This window comes from Natrix helvetica (assembly GCF_964273705.1).
Source record: "Natrix helvetica genome assembly, chromosome: Z".
NCBI classification, from domain to species: Eukaryota; Metazoa; Chordata; class Lepidosauria; order Squamata; family Natricidae; genus Natrix; species Natrix helvetica.
In genome coordinates, this window is record NC_138554.1 from 22,137,986 (window position 1) to 22,161,433 (window position 23,448).

At 40.8% G+C, this 23,448-nt stretch overlaps 1 protein-coding gene across 8 annotated transcripts in view; it reads left to right on the forward strand.

The window, feature by feature from the left end:
• Positions 1-1,248: 1,248 nt before the first annotated feature.
• The window catches only part of EPN1 (epsin 1), a 45,379-nt gene continuing 23,179 nt past the window's right edge, over positions 1,249-23,448 (forward strand). For 4 of the 8 annotated variants that reach the window (XM_081970933.1, XM_081970939.1, XM_081970938.1 and 1 more), the window contains exons 1-3: positions 1,249-1,381; positions 13,580-14,112; positions 16,126-16,375. In XM_081970933.1, the coding sequence (XP_081827059.1) occupies positions 13,885-14,112; positions 16,126-16,375 (478 nt within the window). In that variant the 5' untranslated portion in view covers positions 1,249-1,381; positions 13,580-13,884. Of the gene's footprint in view, positions 1,382-1,877; positions 2,620-2,720; positions 2,863-13,312; positions 13,402-13,579; positions 14,113-16,125; positions 16,376-23,448 lie in introns of those variants that run through there. The other 4 variants (XM_081970935.1, XM_081970934.1, XM_081970936.1 and 1 more) reach the window with 4 other exon arrangements.

Sequence of the window (23,448 nt, forward strand, 5' to 3'; positions counted from 1 at the left end):
TCACCTTTTAAGGCCTATGACTGCTAGAGCACATTAAGGCTATAAATCTCTAAAGCAATGGAATTTTAACATGCATTTTCTTGTCTTATGTTTTTCTTAAATATATTTTATTACATTTTTATAAAAATTCTGCTTTTAAAATTCAGAATAGGAAAAACTTCCCAAATATTATCCTTGCAGGCACAGCAATGTGAAATAGAATTAAGAGAAAAATCTAATCTTCTGGACTAATGTTAATCACCATGCCTAACAGATAGGTAGCCAGGATTAAAGCTGCAGTTGCTATAACCTAGATAGAATAAAATTTATATTGGCTTTCAGTGATTTTAAGAAATCCTAGGGACAAATAAGAATCACTCTTCCACAAACATATGAGTTACTGAAAAGTAACTAGCTATGGTTTGGAATTTCTGTCCAAAGGAAGCTTTATCTCGGCAGGTTTTCACAACACACCTTCCCTTTTAAGAAACCTTAGATGTGTGATGTTGACATTCATCTCCCGGACATCAGTATCTATTTATCCCTTTTCATTGAATGGGTTCAATTTATTGTGGGTTTTTGTCACTTGTTAGAATTGTACCTTCAGTATTTGGCTGAAATGGGAGGAGATGACTAATATTTTTTAATTTGCTTTGGATTTTTCAGAAAATTAGTATTTTTAGATAGGGTCCTGAGCTTTTAACAAAACATCTAAAGCAGAGAATTCCATTGTATTATTTTCTATGTATATATGCTTACAAGTTCCTTTATAATCACTCCAGCTATACCATTATTTTGTATGTGCCTAGTTTGTAGAATTTCATACACAGCAGGAAAACTTTTCTATTCACCCAGTATTCTTCGGTTCCAATAAACATATTTGTAGTCAATCAGACTATTGGATTTTGGGGGAGGGGGGAAGTGTATGCTACCACTTAACATGCCAAATGGGGTGACTTTTATGGGTTGGGTACAAACTAATGTTAACAATAAACTAAGTTTTCTTTACATTTAATGGAAAATTTGCTGAATCTGTAAGATAAAAATAAAAGAGATTCAGAGTTATGATTTGGAGTAGTCTCTTGCCTTTATCAAAATATTGCATTTATAGGTACATGCAGAAGATGGGACTCAAGAGATTATTTTCCTCATGGATCCAGTCCCAAACTTACCTTTATATTAATGTGGAGGAAAATGCTAGTCCTGTTTCTTTAAAATTTAGAAGGTGATTTGGGATTGGTTACTGTTCATCACGGGCCACATTTCTGATTGGTGTTCCCTTGGAGTGGGGCTCGCCATTTGAGCAAGCCGGTACCAATGTTAATAAATTGGAGTTTGGGAAGAAGTGCAGAGTAACCACAGGAACAACTACGACTCTTACTGGAGCGGCCCCTCATTGCAAGTAGCAATACTTTCTGACTTCTTGCAAATTTACACAATGCCATTTCGTTTATTAAACATTTGGCAGGATTTGCCGTGGAGGAAACTTATGAAATTAATGTTTCCGTGTTGGGTTATTGTTTCTTAGTAAAAGTTTTGCTATTTCGGATATTTTTGGGTGGTGGTGGTTAAAAATAGGGATTTTGCCCCCTAACCAGAATGCATACATAGGAAGAAATGAAAAGTAAGATTTTTATGTGCAATTAAACGTAAAACGTTTAATTTTTTTAAAAAAATCTATATTACCAGATTCGACCGTTTGCATTTTCTTCCTTCCCTTTGTGGTTTGGTTTGTTTTTTGGTCCCGGCTCATTTTGGCTTGGTCCGATTCTCTATGATGCGGGAAGTAACCGGCCACTCAACATGGAGAAAGATGAGGGCGGAAATGGGCACCACCTGGAGGCGGAAACAGGCCAAGTCGGCTTCCGCTTCCGATTTGCGGGACGTCCTCCCGGCGCCGCTGCTGTCGCCGCCGCTAGTGCTGCATCTACTCCGCGGGCTTGAGAGGGGCCAAAAGCCTTCGGAAGGGCCATAGAGTCCTGGTGTGGTAGAGCGGCGCTCCCTTGGCCCAGATTTCTCTGCATTGCCTGGGAGACGGGGGAAGAGAGCCCGAAAAGGGGGGGTGGTGGAGTTTGTCTTCAGACTGGGGTCTGGCCGAGGTTTTCCACGGGGGCGAAGCTTGAACGGTCTTTCTCTTCCTTCTCCATTCTGCCCCCCCCCCGAGTCCAGCCTGTGACTCCTGACCCTGCGAAGCCTCCTCCCTGGAGAAGTGGCCTCCCTGACCTCCTTGCCTTCGTGACCTTTGAACCCAGTCCCTGCTAGCTTCCCTCCCGGAGGCTCCCATTCTTTCCGGCTTCTCCTTCCCTCCAAGGAGCAGGTCCGTCTTTCCCCTCCCGCCTGTCCCCTGACGCTTCTGCTCTTCTTGTGCCCGGCTTCGTTTCTCCGGGAGGGCCGTTTGGAAACGAAGCTTGCTTACTCAACTGGTCTGCCGAGGTTCCCCCGGGTTTCAAAGGAGGGCACCGGCTATGCCCCCTGGCTGGGGGAAGTGGGGGGCCTAAAACGCTCACTAGGGACCCTGGGGGGAGGGAGGAGGGGGGGGGTCTCCGGTGGTGGTGGTGGCCTGGCTGTTCACAAATCAATTGGTGTGAGCCGCAACCTTTCTGCAGCCTGGAAGATCGAACCCCCCCCTACACTCTCCAAGTAAGTAAACTGCCATTGGCAGGTCGAGGTATGAACGGGAGAGAAGGGTGGAGGCTTAAGGAAAGAAATTGCCTTTATATAATGTGTGGACAGTGTGTCTCAACTCCCATTTCCTGTTGGCTGGAGGTTGCTCTTTCGGTTCTGAGGAGTCTTAAGCTCAGAAATCAGCACTCGCAAAGACAGGTGTGTATCCAGCAGGAGAAGGAACGCACTCCCATAAGGATGGATTTTAGCCAATATTGGGTACGTGAGACAAGTGCCAAATAGTTGGGAAGAAGTGAGGGTTTTATTTTTGATTGAAATGAAAAGGATTTATATCAATGAACCTCTTGCAAATTTGATCATGCAGGTTAAGTTTTAAATAGAGATGATTTATGAGAATGGGGCACATTAGAATGTGTAATACAAATGGAGAATAAAATGAAATGGATTGATAGACTATTCAGAGGTGCAAAGAAATGCTGCTTCATGCTATAAATCCATTATTACAGTGTGCTTTGATAGTAACTGCTACCTGTCGATAGCTTTGAATATAGATTAGAACAGCCTGTCAGCAGTTATTAATCAATACAGTTCTTAGTTGAATGTCTGTATTCAGAGATAATATATCATTGATAAAACAGATGCTCTTCAAAAACCCCAGGCTTCTGTATTGCTTTCATATCAGTTCTCCAGTGTTACATGGTTGTCCACTGTTGAAGAATAAGCACAGATGCATTATTAGTTCAATTTAATTTAAAAAGTAACTATTATTATTGCACTTGCTATATTTCTTTCAGAACCATAAGGTGAAATACATGTTCTCTCACTCTCCCATGTTTTCATAACAACCTTGTAATTTTGATGAAGGTTTAAGATAATAATACACAATCTTTATGGCTAAGGGAAAATTTGAATCTGAGTTTTTCCTCAGGTTTCCACACTTTTATTCACCTGTCCAAAATATCTTCCAGCTGTAGTATATATATGAACATTATTTCTCATTTTTATTATTATATTATTCATATTTATAGACCGCCCCCTCTCCCGAAAGGGACTCGGGGCGGTGTACAGTCATTAAAATGCGTTATAAAATACATACATAAAACAGTTAAATAATTAAATACGTAGGTGAAGGAGGTTGTAAGACTGTATATAGAATAATAAATATGATACATTAAAAGCTTATTAAAACCCCAAACCCATTTAAAATGAATAAATCCCCGGGAGGTAAAACTAAGAAAGTGCCAGGCCAGCTGATTGAAATAGGTGAGTCTTTAACTTTTGCCGGAAGGAACGGAGGTCGGTGGTAGTTCGAATGTCTGGGGGGAGGTCATTCCAGAGGGTTGGGCCCATCACAGAGAAGGATCTACTCCTAGGTGTCGCCCGCTGGCATTGCCTAGCAGACGGCACCAGGAGGAGCCCCTCTCTGTGTGAGCGGATAGGTCGCAGGGACGTGTGTGGTAGGATGCGATCCTGCAGATACCTAGGTCCTATGCCATGGAGCGCTTTAAAGATGGTAATCAGTACCTTGAAACGCACCCGAAAGGCCACAGGTAGCCAGTGCAGCTCGCGCAGGAGAGGTGTTACGTGGGAGTAACGAGTACTTCCCATAATAACCCGCGCGGCTGCGTTCTGAACTAGCTGCAGTCTCCGGATGCGTCCCAAGGGAAGCCCCATGTAGAGAGCATTGCAGTAGTCCAGGCGAGACGTCACCAGCGCATGAGTGACCGTGCGCAGGGCACTCCGGTCCAGTAGGGGGCGCAATTGGCGCACCAGGCGAACCTGGTGGAACGCCCCCCTTGCCACGGCTGCCACATGGTCCTCCATTGACAGCCGGGCATCGAGGAGGACGCCCAAATTGCGCGCCCGCTCCACAGGGGACAGCTGTTCGCCCCCTATGGCCAGCGATGGGGTCAGCTCCTTTACTTTGCCTCCTTTACTTTTAGTCTGGCCTGATTTGGAAATACAGTAGGTAAAAAAGAAATACGGCTAGTCCTTAACTTACAGCATTTAGTGACCATTCAAAGTTACAGCAGCACTGAAAAAAGTGATTTACGACCATTTTTCACACACACGACTGTTGCAGCATCCCCATGATGCCATGATTTACATTCAGATTTTGACAACTGAGTCACATTTATGACCATTGTAGTGTCCCAGGATTATGTGATTCCCCCTTTGTGACCTTCTGAACCAGCAAAGTCAATGGGTTAAGATTCTCTTAACAACCATGTTACTAACTTAACACCTATAGTGATTCACTTAACAACTGCAGCGAAAGAGGTCATAAAATGGGGCAAAACTCATTTAACAAATGTTTCACTTAGCAATATAAATTTTGGGCTCAATTACGGTCGTAACTCAAAGACTACCTGTACAGTACCAGCATTTGCTTCCTAAATTCCTCCTTGCAATTTCAGTTTCAAGAAAAGAGAGGAAGTTAGAGAGAGCTTGATTTCTCCTTGTGTTCAGGTTGTTTAAGATATTATATATTCTCTCAGTGGCTACCTTACCTAGAGTCAGTTTTGTCAGTGACCTTCAGGGCCCTGTGGTCTCTTGGTCTCTTAGATTACATGGCTTAGCTTTGTTCATGCAAATTTGGGATATAATGGAATGAGGCAACAGCTGTGATATTTAGGTAATGGACAATGAAAACTGTTTTTAAAAATTGCTAGAACAACATCAAATTATTTTCACTGAATCTTCAAATTAGAAATGTTTTATAATCATTTCTAGTATGACAGCTGGGAATCCCTACTGCAACATTGACTTTGAAATGTAATTGTACATCCAGACTGCATACTTAGTCTGCTTCATTTTTGTGGACTTAGTTGTGTTTCATGTGTGCTCAACCTTCACTGAGTCACGTAAAACTAATTTGCTATATAATTATGACTAGGTGATGGATGATAAAAACAGAGTTGAGGGGGTGGGGCAGGCTGAATTTTGAAAGGGTTTAAGAAATGTTTTAAGGATTTTTAAAAAAATATTTCATTTTTAGGAGTAAGTATTATACTTAATGAATTTGGAAGGCAACAAATTAAACCTACACTAACAATATTTTAACAGAATAGTATTGTACCAAACATACTGCACAAGTTCATACTTTTAACTAGTTTTTCCCAACACAATATCTTCCAACTCTCTTAAGGAAAGTAAGAAATGGAATCTTTTTGACATCTCAAGGATCCCCAGCTGGGAAAGAATGGGATTGGGAGATCATCAAAACTTGTGGACAATTTAAAATTCAAATGGTTGAACTGCCTGGATTTTGTAACATAATGAATATTTATTGCCTCTCTTATTCTTCCTCTCTTCCCCAACCAACGATTAAATATGTTATTAACAGTAATTGTTCTTTCCAATAATCAATTTTCATTTCCTTATTTTGGAATTCCTTGAGATTTCTAGAAAAAAAGGTACACTTTTTTCTGCATTTTTGGGATTGCATTGGTTTCAGCATGTAGAAATTATTCCATCAAGACAGAAGAGTGAGCCACAATGTATGAGATGTGAAAAGAAAAGCAGCAAATAGGCTTTATTTTAGCTTATAAAATAAGCAGCCTTATTTTAATTTTACCCAATCTGGTGCCTTCAAAATATGGTAGACTACAGCTCCTCTAGTGCCCAGTTCACACTGTCTTTCTCAACAGTGAAAGTTTATCTGCGAACATGGCTGTTTCATGTAGCTGTCATGAGTTATAGCTAGAGTGTTGCATCTTAATCTTTGTCTGACTCACTTTTGAAGTTAAGCAAGCAAGAGAGCAAATTTCATGTTAATAGAAATCATTCTGTTCTGGATCTGATGCCTGTTAACTGCATTTACATTTTCTCCAGTATGGGAGGTGTGTAAAGATCTCCATACTATAGGTAAGGTTTTGTATTTCAAAAAGACATCTTAAGCATTTTAAAGAACATGCTTCCTCTTTTGATTGCTTTTGTTTTCTGGATTAATAGAGTCGTTTGCTTTACCCTTTTTTCCACAGGGAAAATGTTCTAGTCTATTGTAAGAAATAACAATTTTACTTGATTTTGTTTCTAAGTAATTGGTTCCATCATCAACTGTTTATCATCAAGACATCAAAAGAATATTTCCCTTTATTTATTGTCAATATTTATATCCATAAATGTGGACCAAAACATTTTCCAAGGTAATTTTTTTCTATGAAAATGTTTCTCTTCAGACAGGTTTTGTGAATTCAGAGTAGTTTATATTTTAGGTGATTGTTTTAAAAAAAATGAGAAGTGGGAATTTCATGGTTCCCTTTAACTCACATCAAATATTGTATTAGTAACAAAAACAATTAAGAATCTTGAGATGAAATGCTTATTGAACTCATACTTGTTTGCACAGGAAATTTTCCTGAAAACTCTTATGCATATTAAATGCTGTAATGAATGTGTTTATTGCATAAATAATTATGCATAAATTATTTGCATAGTTCTTTCCTGAAAAATGTTTAGAAAACATGCACATTTGTATCCCAACTTTCATCAAAGGAATGAAAATCAAAATTCCTTAGCCATGTTTAACCGGATATGAATGGATAACTGATTTACTGAAAGCTGCCCATTAAGTTTGTAGTCGCACTTGGCTTTACCATCTAAGTTTCATGGACAATTCATATCATTTTCTCTTTATACGGAATTCATATAATTCTCTTTCAAATCTGCTTTTGTTAGGCTACTTTGAAAACAAATAGGGTACTGAAGGCCCAATGTAAAAGATGGCTTCCAGGTCTGACACTATGTATATTCTTTATTTCTGGCAATTTGGTTAAGCTTTGGCAGAAGAGACTTGCTGTCTGCTGTAACACAAATAAAACGCATTGGGCTCCATTCATCCAAAGACTATTCTGAGGAGATGGTAATACAAGTCTTTGAAGTCTTATATCCCTAACATTTATTGATTCTAGATATATCCCAATTTTCAGCTAAGATTAGCTGCTGTAGCAGTTTTAAAGTTTGCCCAAAGCTACCGAATCATCAACAAATGTTGCAGTATGAATTACCGGCTCTGTCGTTTGGCAAGGCAAGCAAGATACAACTCTAGATGGCAATTGTGCTATTTGAAGGGGAAGTGAGCTGGCTGATGGGTGTTTTTTTTTAAAAGCCAACCCACCGAAACAGCTGTTTAATTGAAAGTGTCTACAAATTGGATTTTTTTTTCTTAAATGTTTGCTTAGGAAGCTGCACAAGGCTGACATTCTGTGTCAGGGCTCTGGATTCGCATGTGTTTTCATTTTGTGGCTACCTTATAGCGAGTTAGACCCTCGATCTGATTATACCTGTATTTCTATATCCTGACTAATCAAAGACTGTCCATGGTCTCAGAAAGAAAGCAAAATAAATTAGTCGTAGTACCAACATGGCTATACCACAGGGGTGTCCAAACTTGGAAACTTTTAAGACTTGTGGATGCTGGCTGGGGAATTCTGGGAGTTGAAGTCCACAAGTCTTAAAAGTTTCCAAGTTTGGACACCCCTGCTATACCACATGGTATAACATGACTGGAATAACTGCTACATCAGTGGATGGTGTTTTTTAATTTTAATTTTTTAGCTTAAACAAATTTGGGGATGGGGGTAGGTGTATAATTTCTGTGGTGGCCAGAAAAACGCTTATTTACTTATTTGTGCTACTGTTTTTGCTGAAACATGACTATTTCACCCCCCAAATCATTGCTAATTTCCCACATTAAACCAAGAACAGTTATTTACCACATTTTTGGACTATAAGACGCACCAGAGAATAAGACGCACCAAGATTTTGAAGAGGTAAAAAATTTTTTTAAAGTTTTTGCGCTCTGCATGCCTCTCAAAGCCTCTGCACATCCTGTTTTTTGCAAAAACCTGGGCATGCATAGGCTTTGGGAGGCTTGTAGAGTGCTCCAGGGGGCTGGGGAGGGCAAAATCAAGCAAACAATGGCCTGTTTTTCACTCGTTTTTGCCCTCCCCAGCCCCCAGGACCACTTTGCAGACCACCCAAACCCTCTGCGCGTCCATTTTTGAGAAAAACGAAATTCGCAGAGGCGGGGTTTCGGGAGGCCAAAAATGCTGTATTCAGTGTATAAGACACACCCAGATTTTCACCCTCTTTTTGGGGGGGGGGAGGTGCATCTTATACTCCGAAACATACTGTATCCCATGATGTATTCCCATTACCCATTAATCCACTCGCAGCTGCTCACTTTCAAACTCCTGGGTCAGCTGGAGCCTATGACAAGCTCATCTCACCAGCAATGGTTCTCACACGTGAGCCTGCTGATCATCAGCCCAGCATTCTAACCTCCATGAGCCACTGGGCAACTTCACAGAGACATCAAAGGGCAACTGGGCATCCCCCAGGCCATGGTGATATCACCAGCAAATCCTTTGCCACAGAAACACTTTGGTGCTACCAACGGTGGGGAGGGGGGGGAGAGGCGGGGGGGGGGGTATTCATGCAATTAATTTTATATAGATCAAAATTTTAAATAGAAAATTAAAAGGGGTGAATTACAATATGTTAAGAGTCTTTGCATCATACAAGCATTGGGTCATCTTGTAGGCTGCAAAAACAAGTAGAGAATTTCAAGAAGATTAAAAAATGTTTTAAGTGAATTAGGAACTTTTCACCTACTTCTCTTTGCAGCTGTAGCTTTCCTCTCAAAATAGATGGTATTGAATCACAATATGGAAATTTCTTCATCAGCCAGTAGAACTCAATGACACAAGTACATGTTAATCCCGGTTGGTTGTACCTAAAAAGGTCATTTTTATTGCATCCTGTGTTAAAGGGGACATTTCTGAGCCACACAGGAAAATGATTCTGTGGCTGGACTTTCTTGAATCACTTTGAACATTTTGATGATAGAGATAATTACCACCTCTTTTCAAGATAATTTGAGCATTCAATTTAATTTGCCTGGCTTCAGTGCAAGTTTTCATAGGAATATTTTTTCTCTTAAGCAATCCACCATGCTATGGCCCTGAAAATTACTGTAAATACGTAATAGCAAAATGGCAAAAATTAAGCAAATGAATGTATGTGTCTTGGTGAAGTGTTTTGTCATGTATTCTCCAAAGTACCTGAGGGCAGAACAAGAAGTAATGTATGGAAACTTATCAAGGAGACCTCCATCACTGAAGATTTTTAAGAAGGGACTGGATAGCCGTTTGTCTGGAATGGTGTAGGGCCTCCTGCTTGAGTAGGGGTTGGATTAGAGGACCTCCAAGGTCCCTTCCAACTCTGTTGTTCCATATTCTGTAAAACTGAGTGCTCTCCAGAATATTTGCAGTACAGTTCCCTTAAACCCAGCCTGTATGTAGAATACCGTGAGAAAGATGATAGAAACTACCACACACCCCCACATAGAAGTTAGAGAAGACTTATAAATGTAATAAAAATAAGAAAAATCAACTATATTATATTTGCTATTTCACATTGTCTCCCTTATTGTTCCTTGCCATGTTTGAGAATTGAGGGAAATTGAGCTATCAGTCTTTGGCCAAAGCTAATGCTGAGCAGATCTTCCTGTTATCAGCTGTTCTGAGTTATCAAACTTGGGACTGTAATTTCCAAATGAAAGTGCCAACTGAGAATTTTGGGAGAAGCCTAGAGATTTCTAGGGTGGTGGAGAAGCTATTCAGTTTTGTTCTTTTCCAAAACGGATGGACGTTGAACTTGTTTTAGGTTTTATTTCTTTAAAAAAAATAACAATAATGTCTCAATGTGCTTTAAAGTAGCTCTGTATTGCCAAGCAAGATGGAGAATAATATTCTTAAAATGGCCTTGCTGCCTACTTATACTGTCTTATCCTTATTAAACTAGAACTTTTCAAACAGAAATTTAGAAAAGTGTGTCTGAAATCAATGCTCCCATTTATTTGAGACAGTATCCTTGTTGCACATTAGGGCACTTTCTCTTCTCTTGAATCATCTTCAGGTTATGGGGTTGGTAACTAGAAATTCTAGAGCTGGAAACTCTTAAATTGAACAAAACGGAAAGGGGCAGAAAGAGGAAGAATAATGAGCCACTGTGACTCATCCCTTAGAAATGTGGGCTTCCTTCCTTTTGAGGTTTAAGAATGTCCAGGCTTAAGTAGGGCAGGGGCTTCCAGGAAGTTAGGGAGAATTTGGGGTCAGATGTTGCCATCTGCACAATTTCCGCTTTCCCTCACTCTTACCTCCCTTCTATTCCACCCACTCCATCTACTCTTGGGAATTTTTGCTTCCGGCCTGAATTTGTCCTAGAAGCAATTCTGACAAATTCAGATTAACTGAAATTGCTAAGGTTACTTGGCTAGGGGGGAGGATGTTCCCGTCTTCTTCTATATTGGGGGCAGGGCAGGGCATGAGAGGTGAAATTAGTAAATAATATAGGAAATTCTGTGTGTTTAGGTAAATGTTGTTTCGTTGTGGTTGAAGCATTTTATTCTGCTATGAAGGCTTAAAACTTGTTTTCCCATTTTTGTCTTATTCTATTTTTTTTCTTTTTGTCCTTGCTTTTTTTCCTGGGGCCTCATAAATCTCACATGTGGAGAGTCCAGTTTAGTTCTTTGTTCAGTTCATTCAGTGACCGTCCGAAGTTACAATGGCACTGGAAAAAGCAGCTTATGGTCGTTTTTCACACTTACGACCAATGCAACATCCCTGTGGTCATAGAATCAAAATTCAGATGCTTGGTAACTGACTCCTATTTATGATAGTTGGCAATGTCTCTGGGTCTTCTTCAAACATCTGACAAGCAAAGTCAATGGGGAAGGCAGATTCTTTAACAGCCATGTCACTAGATTAACAACTGCAGTGATTCACTTAGCAACAGTGGCAGGAAAGGTCATAAAAATGGGGCAAAATTCACTTAAGAAATATCTCACTTAGTAACATACACCTTTAGGCCCAATAGTGGTCGTGGGTCGAGGGCTACCTGTACAATGATCTTAGGCCTTTTATAACACGTTTTGAAGCCTACTTCACGAGGTCGTTGCAAAGATATAAGTAAGGAAGATTCTGTGTTCCCCGTGCATTTTTGAGGAAAAGCAGCTGTAAAATAAATCATGTCCGAGGTTTTGGATCTTGATCCTGCAGACTGATGGAAGCAAACGCTGCCAAAATTGCAACCTTAACCGAGATCTGTCTGCTAGAGTTTTGACCAAAGAAACTTGGCTGGAAAAAGGCGATGCTCCATTGGATAAAATGTAAATGGAGGAAGAACTGGATAGACTTGATTGTATGATTTTTCTCCCTTCCTCCCCACTCCAATGGTTCCAAATCTTACATTTTTGTTCTGTTTTCTTCTGTTACCTGTAAGCCAGAGAAAGCATTTGAGTCTTTCAGATTTACAAGCCTTGATCCAATGGCTTTTAAAGAGGGTAAACAACAGAAATGAAGAATGTAGCATCTAAAGTGCTATACTGCGCTTTTTATTTTACTTGCTTGTAAAGTTTCTCTGATAAAGAGCTATGTAGAATTTCTTAATCCTTTTCTTTCTCCTATTTATCAATATGATGTTAATTTTTGAAGCAGGTCTGGTTTTTTTCTGCTTCTCTTGAAGACTTAAAGCTAGCTTGGGAGAGAACAATTGGTTTGACCAAATTCTTACTCCTAAAGCAAGGGCCTTTAATCCAAAATATGGATAATGTTGTGGGACCTGGTTTTTAGATTCATGCAAACCGCGAATAGGAACAGGGACGGTGTCTTTCATTCAAAGCTTGGTGTTGTTGTGGTGATGGTGCTTTCCTGGAAACCAGGAGACTGTGAGTTCTAGTTTCACCTTAGAAACAAAACCCAAGGCCACTGTGACATCTGCTGTGGATGACAGCTTCTCCATGTCTTCCTCAGAGGCCTTGAGGCAGTATGAGAGAGCATTCCTGGCACATCCAATAGGGGTGGTATTCATTATGACCAGGGGTGGTATTCACTTACCTTCCCTACCGGTTTGCAAATGTGAGCATGCATGCTTGCATGTGTCACCTCCGCGCATGCACTCAGCCTTCCGCGCATGCGCTCAGCCTTCCGCGCATGCGCTTTTGGCGGAAAAAGGGCCTAAAAGGGATGCCATAACACCGGGGCAATTGGACGGGGCCACCCACAATGACCAGTTCAGGCGAACCAGTCTAGTAGAATACCACCTCTGGTGCTGACTCTGAACTGCCGGCAGATCATGCCTTGGCTGGGGAAAACTAGCATGAGAGTGAGGAAGAGGGGGAGGAGCTACCGGCCTTGGTGGATGCTAGAGTACGCAGGGAAGAGAGGTGGAGATCTGCCAGATTGATGGAGAAAAGCCCTGCCCCTCTTAATGGGTTGCACCAGGAGGGGCTATTTAGCACAGCAAGCAGAGAGAGGCATTGCTGGAAGCAGCGTGTGGATCGTAGCCAGATGGTTGCTTGTGTTTCCAGAACTCTGCATCTTGTTTGGAGCAGCTGGTTATCTGTTGGGTGGACTAATTGGCCATTGCCTGGAAGGTTAGTCTGGAGCTTCTCCGCGCCTGGCTTTGCTGAAAATGACCCCATGAACTCTTGGCTTGTATAATTCCTGTGACTTCTCCTGGCAAGCCCTGAGACTGGACCACCGGACTTGTTGAAAACCTCAGTGGAGGGCCCGGACCTCCGAGGGGATTTGGGCTGTTAATTTTTGGTACCTACCCACGCAAAACATTTATTTCCAAAACTTTTTTAGGTTTGACTGTAAGTTTGTTTTGCTTTTGGTTATCTACTTGTTCAGGAGCTAAGTTTGCAGCTGGGAGTTAACTGAAAACCTGAAATAGAACCGTTGGGGGAATAGACAGAATAAAGCTCTCTACACCAACCCTGACATGTGGGTGAGTGGGGGGCAGCACAGCTCAGTCCTGCCCATTTCGCAGCGTTGTGTGGGGAGGGGGAAAAGAGGAGAGGGGAGGAATATTATGCATGTTCGCTGCCTTGAGTTACTTATAAAGTAATAAGAGTGGGATAGCAAGTTAAATAAATCAGTGTTAAAAGTTTTTCTCTCTTTTTCAGCTGTGTCTCGGAATGGCTGCGATGCCCAGATGGATGCTCCTAGAGTGTATGGCCAGCTAGGGACGTCAGGCAAGTGGCAGAGGAGCAGAAGTTGTGGCCTGCCTCTTGCGAAGCAAATTAGGTTCCATTCAGACTGGATATGCAGAATTCACTGTCTTAAGCAATTGGTTAAAAAACTTGATTTGCTTTAACCCAGAGAGCCCTTTTGGCTATCATTAGCCTGACTTATTTCAGAGCCACCCACAGGAAGTTTGGAGTACAGTACAAATCGGCTCTCCCCCATCCTCCATTCTTCTGTCAGCATCATGTCGACGTCTTCACTGCGCCGGCAGATGAAAAATATTGTACATAATTACTCTGAAGCTGAAATCAAGGTTCGCGAGGCTACATCAAATGACCCTTGGGGCCCATCTAGTTCTCTCATGTCTGAAATTGCTGATCTCACTTACAATGTGGTAGCCTTCTCAGAAATCATGAGCATGATCTGGAAGCGTCTCAATGATCATGGGAAAAATTGGCGTCATGTCTATAAGGTAAGCATGCACCGTCTCTTGTTCTTGGAAATATATACATCTCTGGTATCATTGCCATGATCACTCTGTTTTGATTTTTCATAACTACCGTGTTTCCCCCGAAAATAAGACGGGGTCTTATTTTCTTTTGCCCCACGAAATATGGCCTTGGGCTTATTATAGGGGGAGGGCTTATTGTTTTGGGGTTGCCGAGCAGCTGCTCCCTTGCGAACTGGCTCCCAAAGAGCCATGCACAGTCTCAGGGGCGAAGCAGCCATGAGGTGACCACTCTCACGAGCAACCGCTCGGTAAACCCCCTCTCCAGCCGAGCAGAATGCCATTCACTGCCCTAGGGGGTATCCCTAAGGTGTCAGGCAAGTGGCGCTCTGCCCGCTGCACAGATCCCGTAGCTTGGCACATTCGGGATACCCCCTAAGTCAGTGCATGGAGCTCTGCGTGGCTGGAGAGGGGGGTTGCGCGAGCGCCTGTTCCGCCCCCGCCATGCTCCAAGCACAACTTCTCCGGCTTCCAAACTCCAAAACTCAGCTGCCAAGTCTTCCAGCAGCGGCCGCTCTAGGTGTGCACTCTATGGTTGTGGGCCGGCTGCTGGACAGAGAGCCTTCCGGACAGAGAGTCTTCCAGCTTGGCGCCTTCGGGATACCGCTAGGTCGGTGAGCGGTGCTCTGCCTGGCCGGAGGGAGAGGTTGTCCAGGGGGCTTATTTTCAGGGGTGGGCTTATATTTTTGCCCACACGAAAAATGTGGCAAGGCGTTAGTTTCAGGACAGGTTGTATTTTCGGGGAAATACAGTATTCACTGTTAAATCTGTTTCATTCCATTCCCACCCTGTTCCACAGATGCCTTATTAAGAAAGTGGAAAAGTTATTCATATGTATTATGATGTACATTTTATCACAGAAGGCATGCTTCTTTGGGCACACACAACACAGTATTCAGAAGAATGGATATGTGCATTGCCATCTGCTTGCTTTATCCAAAAAGTCCAAATTTGTTAATTCATTCCCAAATGCAGATTAATTCTTAAAAGAGCCGATATAGCGCAGTGGTTAAGTGCAGTACTGCAGGCTACTTCAGCTGGCTGCTAGCTGCAGTTCAGCAGTTCAAATCTCACCCGGCTCAAGATTGATTCAGGGGTAGGCAACCATTTAATCCATAGATGTTGATAGATTCTAAATAGCACCGACCCTGATGGGAAATTTAGTATTGAAGAATGCCGTTTTGCACAAAGAATGGGGAAGCTGGTGACATGAGCTACAATTTTCTGAAACATTAGCCATCATGGGTAGAATAGAGGGAGAAGTAGACCAGCAACATTTGGAGGTGTACAACTTGCCCAGATGTGTTTCTTCATATTCCCCCCCTCCTTCCCCCCCCTACTACTTGGATCATGGGGAACCTTGCTGTTTACAGATATATTATAGAGAAAGCGATGGTTATAGACAAGAAATCAAGGAGTTGCAATTAGCTTTCTGATATTTGTTGGATCTTGTTCCCACCTGGATGAATCATTTGTTTATTATTCCTCTGTAAAATCCATGTTCTCTAAAACACAGTGCAGGTACCTTCCTGGGTCTGTGCTTATGATCTCAGTCTGCCTTTTTATCACGACAATCCTTAGCGTATGCTGTTTTGGTTCCTTGAAATCCTTTCCCCCCCACAAACAATGTTATCAGTATGATGGCCTTTTGATGTGGATCACTGATTTTTATCACCATGTGGAGTAGGAGTGGCTGAAAAAGAAAAAGCAGGCAGCCCAAGGTCTCTAATGAAATACATTGCTGGCCTGGCCCCACATTTTTACCATGGAATCATTAATTCATATGAATACTGGCAACCTTTCCCCTTTGTGAATTCCACCTATTAACTGTCTCCTATATGAAAACTTATTTACTTGACTTGGACCTTAGCATTCTCATAATTCTGCTTTCCCAGGGCCAAAACTTCTCCGATTCTCATTTTCACCTTTTATCTTCTAAGCATGTCATGAGTTCTTTCCTTCTTGCATCTCTTTCAGGCGATGACACTTATGGAATACCTAATAAAGACAGGTTCAGAGCGGGTCGCCCAGCAGTGTAAGGAGAACATATATGCCATCCAAACACTAAAAGATTTTCAGTACGTTGACCGGGATGGCAAAGATCAAGGGGTCAACGTGCGGGAGAAGGCCAAGCAGCTGGTGGCCCTCCTTAAAGACGATGAGCGTCTCAAAGAAGAGCGGGCCCACGCCCTTAAAACTAAGGAGAAGCTGGCCCAGACTGCAACTGGTAAGTGCTCTGGGCCTCCATCTAGTTGACATTGTCCTCTGTGTTATCCAAATCTACACCTCTCATCTCCAGGTGATTGTTCTTTGGTATAATAAGATTCTTATAAGATTCTAGTCCCTGTGTGTTTTAGCCTATTCTGACTTAGGCTTCCCAAGAGCAGGAAGCAAACTCCTTGACAAAAAACCCCTTTTATTAATTTAACTGTGAATTCTGCTCTTTCACCTCCAGCAAAGTCTTTCAAGGGAGGATTTACAGTCACAGACCTTCTCTGGCTTGGAGAGCTGCCAGGCCGATCTCTGCAAAACCTGGCAAGGAGTCTCAGAGAGTCACAAATCAATTAAGCTAACTAATTGTCTCCTGCAAACTCCACTCCCCTTTCGCTCCTCTTTTATTTCCTCTGGGAGGGCCATTCATCTTCTGTCTGTAGCCTTACTCCTAAATTGACCCCTGCTCTTTAGCTGTTCCTTTCATCTGCCAACTCTGTGCATGCGCTCCATGGGAATAGGCTCCAGCTGTTCATCTGCCTCACTGATATCTGACTGTGAAGGCAGCTGATAACTGTCAGACGGCTCTGGCCCCCTCTCTGCCTATGACACAGCCTTCCCCAGACTCTGCCTACGACTCAGAGCCTTCCCCAGACTCCAGGACTGGCCCATGTTCCACCCCAACCTCCTCACTGTATGAATCTGCTGCCAGCTCTGCTGGTGGGCCACAACATAGCCTGTGTATTTCATAAGGTAGAACCACATTCCTTTGGATGATGGGAAGAATATTGATTCAAATATTGAGCAAAACTGTCAGTCATACATTGGTCATGAGAAAGGAGAGATATTTTCCTTTTGAGTTCAACATATTTAATTTGCATGTGCTGCAATCATCTTTAACTATTTGTGTAGAAGTGATAACACACTTAATGACTGCCTTGTACAGGTTTTCCTCAACTTACAACTATAATTGAGGCCAGAATTATGGTCATACGTCATGCTGGTGGTTAAGCAGGTCATCATTTGACCGACCCAATTTTATGACATTTTTTTGTGGCAGTTGTTAAGCAGATCACCATGCTACTAAAGCAAATCAGTGGTCATTAAGATAATGCTGTAATCAGTAAATAAACCCTTGTCTGCAATGAGTGAATCTGGAAGTAAGCACTCATTGTAAGTGGTCATGGTCACATGACTGCAGGATGCTACAAATGGCTGTAAACGCAGGCCAGTTGCCGAGCACCCCAAATGTCACGTTACCATGGGGGATGGCCATCAGAACTTCAAATCCAGGTTATAATTTTTATTTTGGGGTCCATTGTAACTCCAAATGGTCGCTAAGCGAGTGATTCTGTAAGTCAACATCTATCTACACTGTAATCATTCACAATTATGACAACGATGAAAAAGTAATTTTGTGATCCATCCTCACATTTACAACCTCTGCAGGTCTGTAAGTAAAGGAAAGCTGAGATAAGATTGTCAGCACCGTCACGGTTTCACTTAGCAAGCACTTCCCTTAATGACCCTGTTGCTGGTCCCAGTTGTAGTCGCTAAACAAGGATTACCTCTATAGTGGTCTGAAGGCCAGAGCCATCAACCAGAGCATTCTTAATTTCATTAAATTTCATTAATTTCTCACTATGTGTGGAAAAACAATGATACCTCTCTGTGTGTGGTATAAATACTGTCATATATAGCTTGGAGAAAAAGCATTAGAATAAAAATTGGGGACCAGATGAGTGTTACGCTTTCTACATCAGCAAAAAACATGTCCTGACACCGTCTGCAACCCCATTCCCATACAGCAGCCTTTCCAACTTCTGGTTTCCTCCAGTTCTAATATGTCAAGCACAAGAGTGAAGGCAATGGAAATAAATACATCATATATATGGCATGCTAATACCCTCTACAAGAATCTGAATGACTAGCAAATTGGCAGTAGATAAGAGTTATTGGAATTCAAGGTGGGCCTGGACTTAGATCTCTTGTGGGTGCGAAAGGACTCGAGAGTGATGACTTGCTTGACCCTTCCTTCGGGCTCAGCCAAGTCATCTACCATGATAGAACCGTAACTTCCAGAATCCCCGTATTGTTTTAAGAGCTAGATTCCATCCAAATGCATTTGGGAAAATCCTGATAAGGTGAGGTGCTGGAATTTGTTTGTAGAAGCTGGATTATTTTAGCGGTTTAGGTTCAGTTATGAGGATGTTTGAAAAATCTGAACTTGCTACCTGTCTCCAGTGCAACTTTGTCGTTTTCCAGTTGGAGACAGCAAGAAGGACAGTGTGGAGTCATTTATAGGAAAACATCGTCATCCTGTCTTGATCATGTTAATTTTTTCTGAAGTTATACCTACAGAAAAAGGTGTGCTCTGATATAACTCTCACCAATTTGGCAGGTTGCCAGGCTTTGAGATTGAGTTATAGGCCTCCTTGATCTGCTCCATATCGATAACCTCTGGATCAAATTCCACCACATTTGTTTGCATGACATCTAGTAGGGCAGGTTCAAAATTTTTATTTTTTTAAAGTGCAGCATTTGCTTCCTGTTGTAACCATTTCAGCACAAATACAGGGAACTGGGGAATTGTTAGAGAGAATTCAGTAGAAAAAGGAAGGAGGGAATAGCCATGGCCTCCCACATAACCTCAACCCCCAAATGGAGCTGCAGATAGGCTTCTCCCCATATATGGCCAGAGGCATATCCCAAGCAATGGCCTGCAGTTAAATTCAACCCCCGACCTCATGATATGTGTAGTGTTAACACTCTTACACCCTTTGATTGAAGTACAATAGATAAAGGAAGATAAGAAAGTTGCCTTAAGCACTAATTCCTAAAACAAATCTATGAACAATAAAACTATGTCACATAAGAGAGATATGAAAGAGCAAATCCTATTGAGTTTTTCAGAAGTGCCTCCCTCATAAATTAAGTTTCTTGGGTGTGTTTGTGAAAGTAGGAAAAACCAAAGGCCATACCAACCTTTTGGACAATGGGGAAAATGGTGCTTAAAATAGCAAAGCTGTCTGTCATACATCAATTATCAGGAAAGAGAAATTTTCCCTTGAGTTGACCGCATTTAATTTGTCTTGTGTATTTTGGTCTCTAGATTCTGTAGTCTCCTTTAATTCTTTGGATAGCAATGGGACTACAGTGATCTAAAGCCACAGCCATTCCTGGAGCAGTCTTAATTTCATGAAACACTTTTGTTTCTCATTTTATATGGAAAAACAATGGTGTTACTCTGTATGTGATATAAATATTGTCATCTTATGTTTAATTTGGAGAAGATAAAAGATTCTGAATAGTATCAGGGTTAGGCTCTCCGTCTCTTGAGCCCTAATAGGAGAAGGTAGAAAACATTTTAAAAGTAATTCTTATTTAAAAATAAATCCATTTGGATGACCTCAGTTTCTCAGTTGAGTATATAGATGCTAAGCCAAGGAGTCCCATATTCTGGGTCAAGTTTATTTTTCTTCTTACTTCCATTTCTTATTAGAGATGCGTTCTAATGTGTCAGGTGAGAATGAGACCACACATGAAGGTCCAATTAAACTGATTTTTTTTTTTTTTTGCTATGCACAGGAATCTTCTCAACTATTGGTTAGCACTTCCTTGGAATTGAAAAAAAGTCAGTGGAATTCAAGGGAGATTGGATTTAATCTCCTTGTGGCTATTTAGGGATTCTAGGCTAATCCCTCTTTTACATCCGCTCCCAGGTTTTGTCTTTCCTTTCCCTATACTATGAATGACCATAATACTGTATTCTTTTGTTATAGAATACAATTTTGAATTTATATATATATATATATTTATATATTTTTTATTTATTTTATTTATTTATTTATCAGTACAAATAACACACACACACACACACACACACACACACACACACACACACACATATATATATATATATATATATATATATATATATATATATATATATATATATATATATATATATATATATATATATAATGTATTTGTGTTACAACCCCTGATATGCCTAAATATGGGAGGAAGGTCACTACTCCCTCTTTCTGTCCTTCGGCTCATCACAGAAGACCATGCAGGCAGAAAACCATATTTTTATTTTTAATGTTGCCTTTTATTTTTAATATTTGTGTTTTATTTGTACTGATAAATAAATGTGTGTGTGTGTGTGTGTGTGTGTATGTATGTATGTATGCATGTATGTATGTATATAGGTATATCATAGTATTTTTGCATAAAAATACGAATATATATGTATATCATAGTATTTTTATGCAAAAAAAATTAAATTTGTTAAAAATCATTTTTATCAAAATATCAATACTGTTTTCTAATTTGCTTCACAGAATTTAGAATTGAAATTTCTAACACACAATGGAGATTTTCTCATTTTGGCACTGCATAACAATGAATTGTTGATTATTGGCAAACAGTTATAAGGTACTGAGGATCCACTGACTACCGTAGTAATTTCATATTTTTGGAAATACTTATCTTAATCTCTGATGGCTTGGGTGTTAGTTATGTGCTAGTGAAGTTCAGTATTTTTTTTACACTCCTATCTTTCAAAATGGAAACGTTTTTATTAGCTAGTAAGCAAAAAAGCTTTTGTGCTAACAAAAGTTAGCTTGAATCGAGAAAGTATGATGGAAGTTAGATATCTTTTGTTTCCACAGTACTTTTTTTATTACTGGAGAACAACTCACTGTGGTTTTATCAAAAATACTGCTGGGAATATGGAGCCAACAAAATCATCTAGAAAAAAGTTTGCGCAAAGATTCTGTAACTGCTTCATTTGTTACACAGTTTAAAATATAATTATTAAAAGTAGGTGATTGGTATTATTATTTAAAAAAAAACAAATTTGCTTCAGGAAATGCATTTTATTTCTTTATTTTTTAATTTTAGATAATGGACTGTATAACGCTGCCCAACTCTATAAGCCAGGGGTGTCCAAACTTGGGAACTTTAAGACTTGTGGACTTCAACTCCCAGAATTCCCCAGCCAGCCATGCTGGCTGGGGAATTCTGGGAGTTGAAGTCCACAAGTCTTAAAGTTCCCAAGTTTGGACACCCCTGCTATAAGCATTCTGGGTGGCATACAGTAAAAACAGTTGGACAAATCAGATAAACAATAGGAACAAAATCCTCACACAAAGCCCTGAAGAAAAGCAGTGATTAAAAGACGATCAACTGTGAGGCCTACTCTAATGTGGGGCCTGGAGAAAGAGCCAGGGCTTCAGAACTTTTTGAAACATGGCCAGGTTTTTTTTTTGGGGGGGGGGGGTGAATAACTGATTTATTATTTCAGAGGATCACACTGTGGCAAAGTTTGAGATTCTCTAATTGCTAAGTCCTAAAGTTTGTTTGCTTTTAGCTTCCTGAGTTGCCAGACGCCAAACATTCTGCCTTATAAATTATAGTTTCTGGCATAACACTATATGTGAATTTGATCAGGATAAGCGTCTATGGAGATTCTCAGTCATCCACATCATGGCTGTCCCAAAGGTGCTTTTTCAAGAGGCAACTGGACTTTCTGGTTTTTCTTTGAAGAAATTTCATGGATGAGCTTCTTGGATGATGAGAAGAAGCTTCTTCAGCTCCGACTGGATGGTGGAGAATGGAAGGATTTATGCTGTCTGCAAAGAGTATAAATCCTTCCATTCCCCACCAACCAGTCAGAGCAGAAGAAGCATTTTGGATGGGAAACAAAACGTCTTCAGAGAAAAGCAAGAAAGCCCAATTGCCTCTTGAAAAAGCACCTTTGGGATAGGTCAGGATAAGTAACAGCCTGTTAATACACCATATTTACTACCACCTTTTGTTCATACATGCAGGGTGTGGCCCCTGGTCACCAAAAGCTGTTTAATTTGAGATTTGGATAAATTACCTTGGATAACAGCAATGTAACTTGGATGAGGAAATGACAATTCCTGAGAAGGCTTCCCTTCTCTAATAGTGTATTACAGAAGTAGAGGGCAGATAGGAGTTATATATTTTTTTTTAATTGGAAGGTACTGAGATAATTAAAACTATTTTGGACTTAGCGTTTGACCTTTCTCGGCTCCATTTCTGATTAAGGTCCTATTGATAGCTCTCTGCTCTGCGTTTGGTTCATATTGTAAGCTGGGCTTTTAGCCAATTTTGCAAAAAGTGTGCCTGTTTGGATTTCTGGAGAACCAACTTTATAAGGTGGCTTATCTTTCTTTGGCCTTGCACTATGGAACTACATTCACTGCTTTAAAGTTAATTAGACTAGTCAGTTGGGTTTTTTTTTAAAAAAAAAAACATTCTTGGTACAGGTAGTCCTTGACTTACAACAGTTCATTTAGTGACCATTCGAAGTTACAGTGGCACTGAAAAAAAGACTTATGACCATTTTTCACACCTACGACCATTGCAGCATCCCTGTGGTCACATGATCACAATTCATATTTACGGTGGGTGCTGCTTCCTGAGGTCATGTACCTTTTGCAACTTTCTGACAAGCAAAGTCAGTGGGGAAACCAGACTCATTTAACAGCCATGTTACTAACTTAACAACTGCAGTGATTCACTTAACAATTGTGGCAAGAAAGGACATTAAAAAAAATGGGATAAAACTAACTTAACGACTACTTTGCCTAGCAACATAAATTTGAGGCTCAATTGTGGTGGTAAGTCAAGGCCTACCTGTAATTTCAGGAGAGGAAATATATATAAATGTCTATACAAGTTCCAGCTTTTCTGTTCTATTACATCAGTGTTTCTCAACCTTGGTGGCTTTAAGTCCTGTGGACTTCAACTACCAGAATTGCCCAGCCAGCTGGCTGGGGGATTCTGGGAGTTGACGTCCACAGGACTTAAAGTCCTCAAGGTTGAGAAACACTGTATTACATATTTCCCTATTTTTTATTATAATAAAATAATTGTAGAGCCCACTGACTTTTTGTGTATAAGCTAGAGTTAATTAGTGGACATTTTCATGCTGTTGATCAGCACTGTGTCTTTGAAATAATGCTTTAAAATGCAATAAAGAGCAATTTAGAAATAATCACCTCATTTCCTTTTGAAGGAACCCATCTGGGAGACATGCCAACTCTGTTCTCA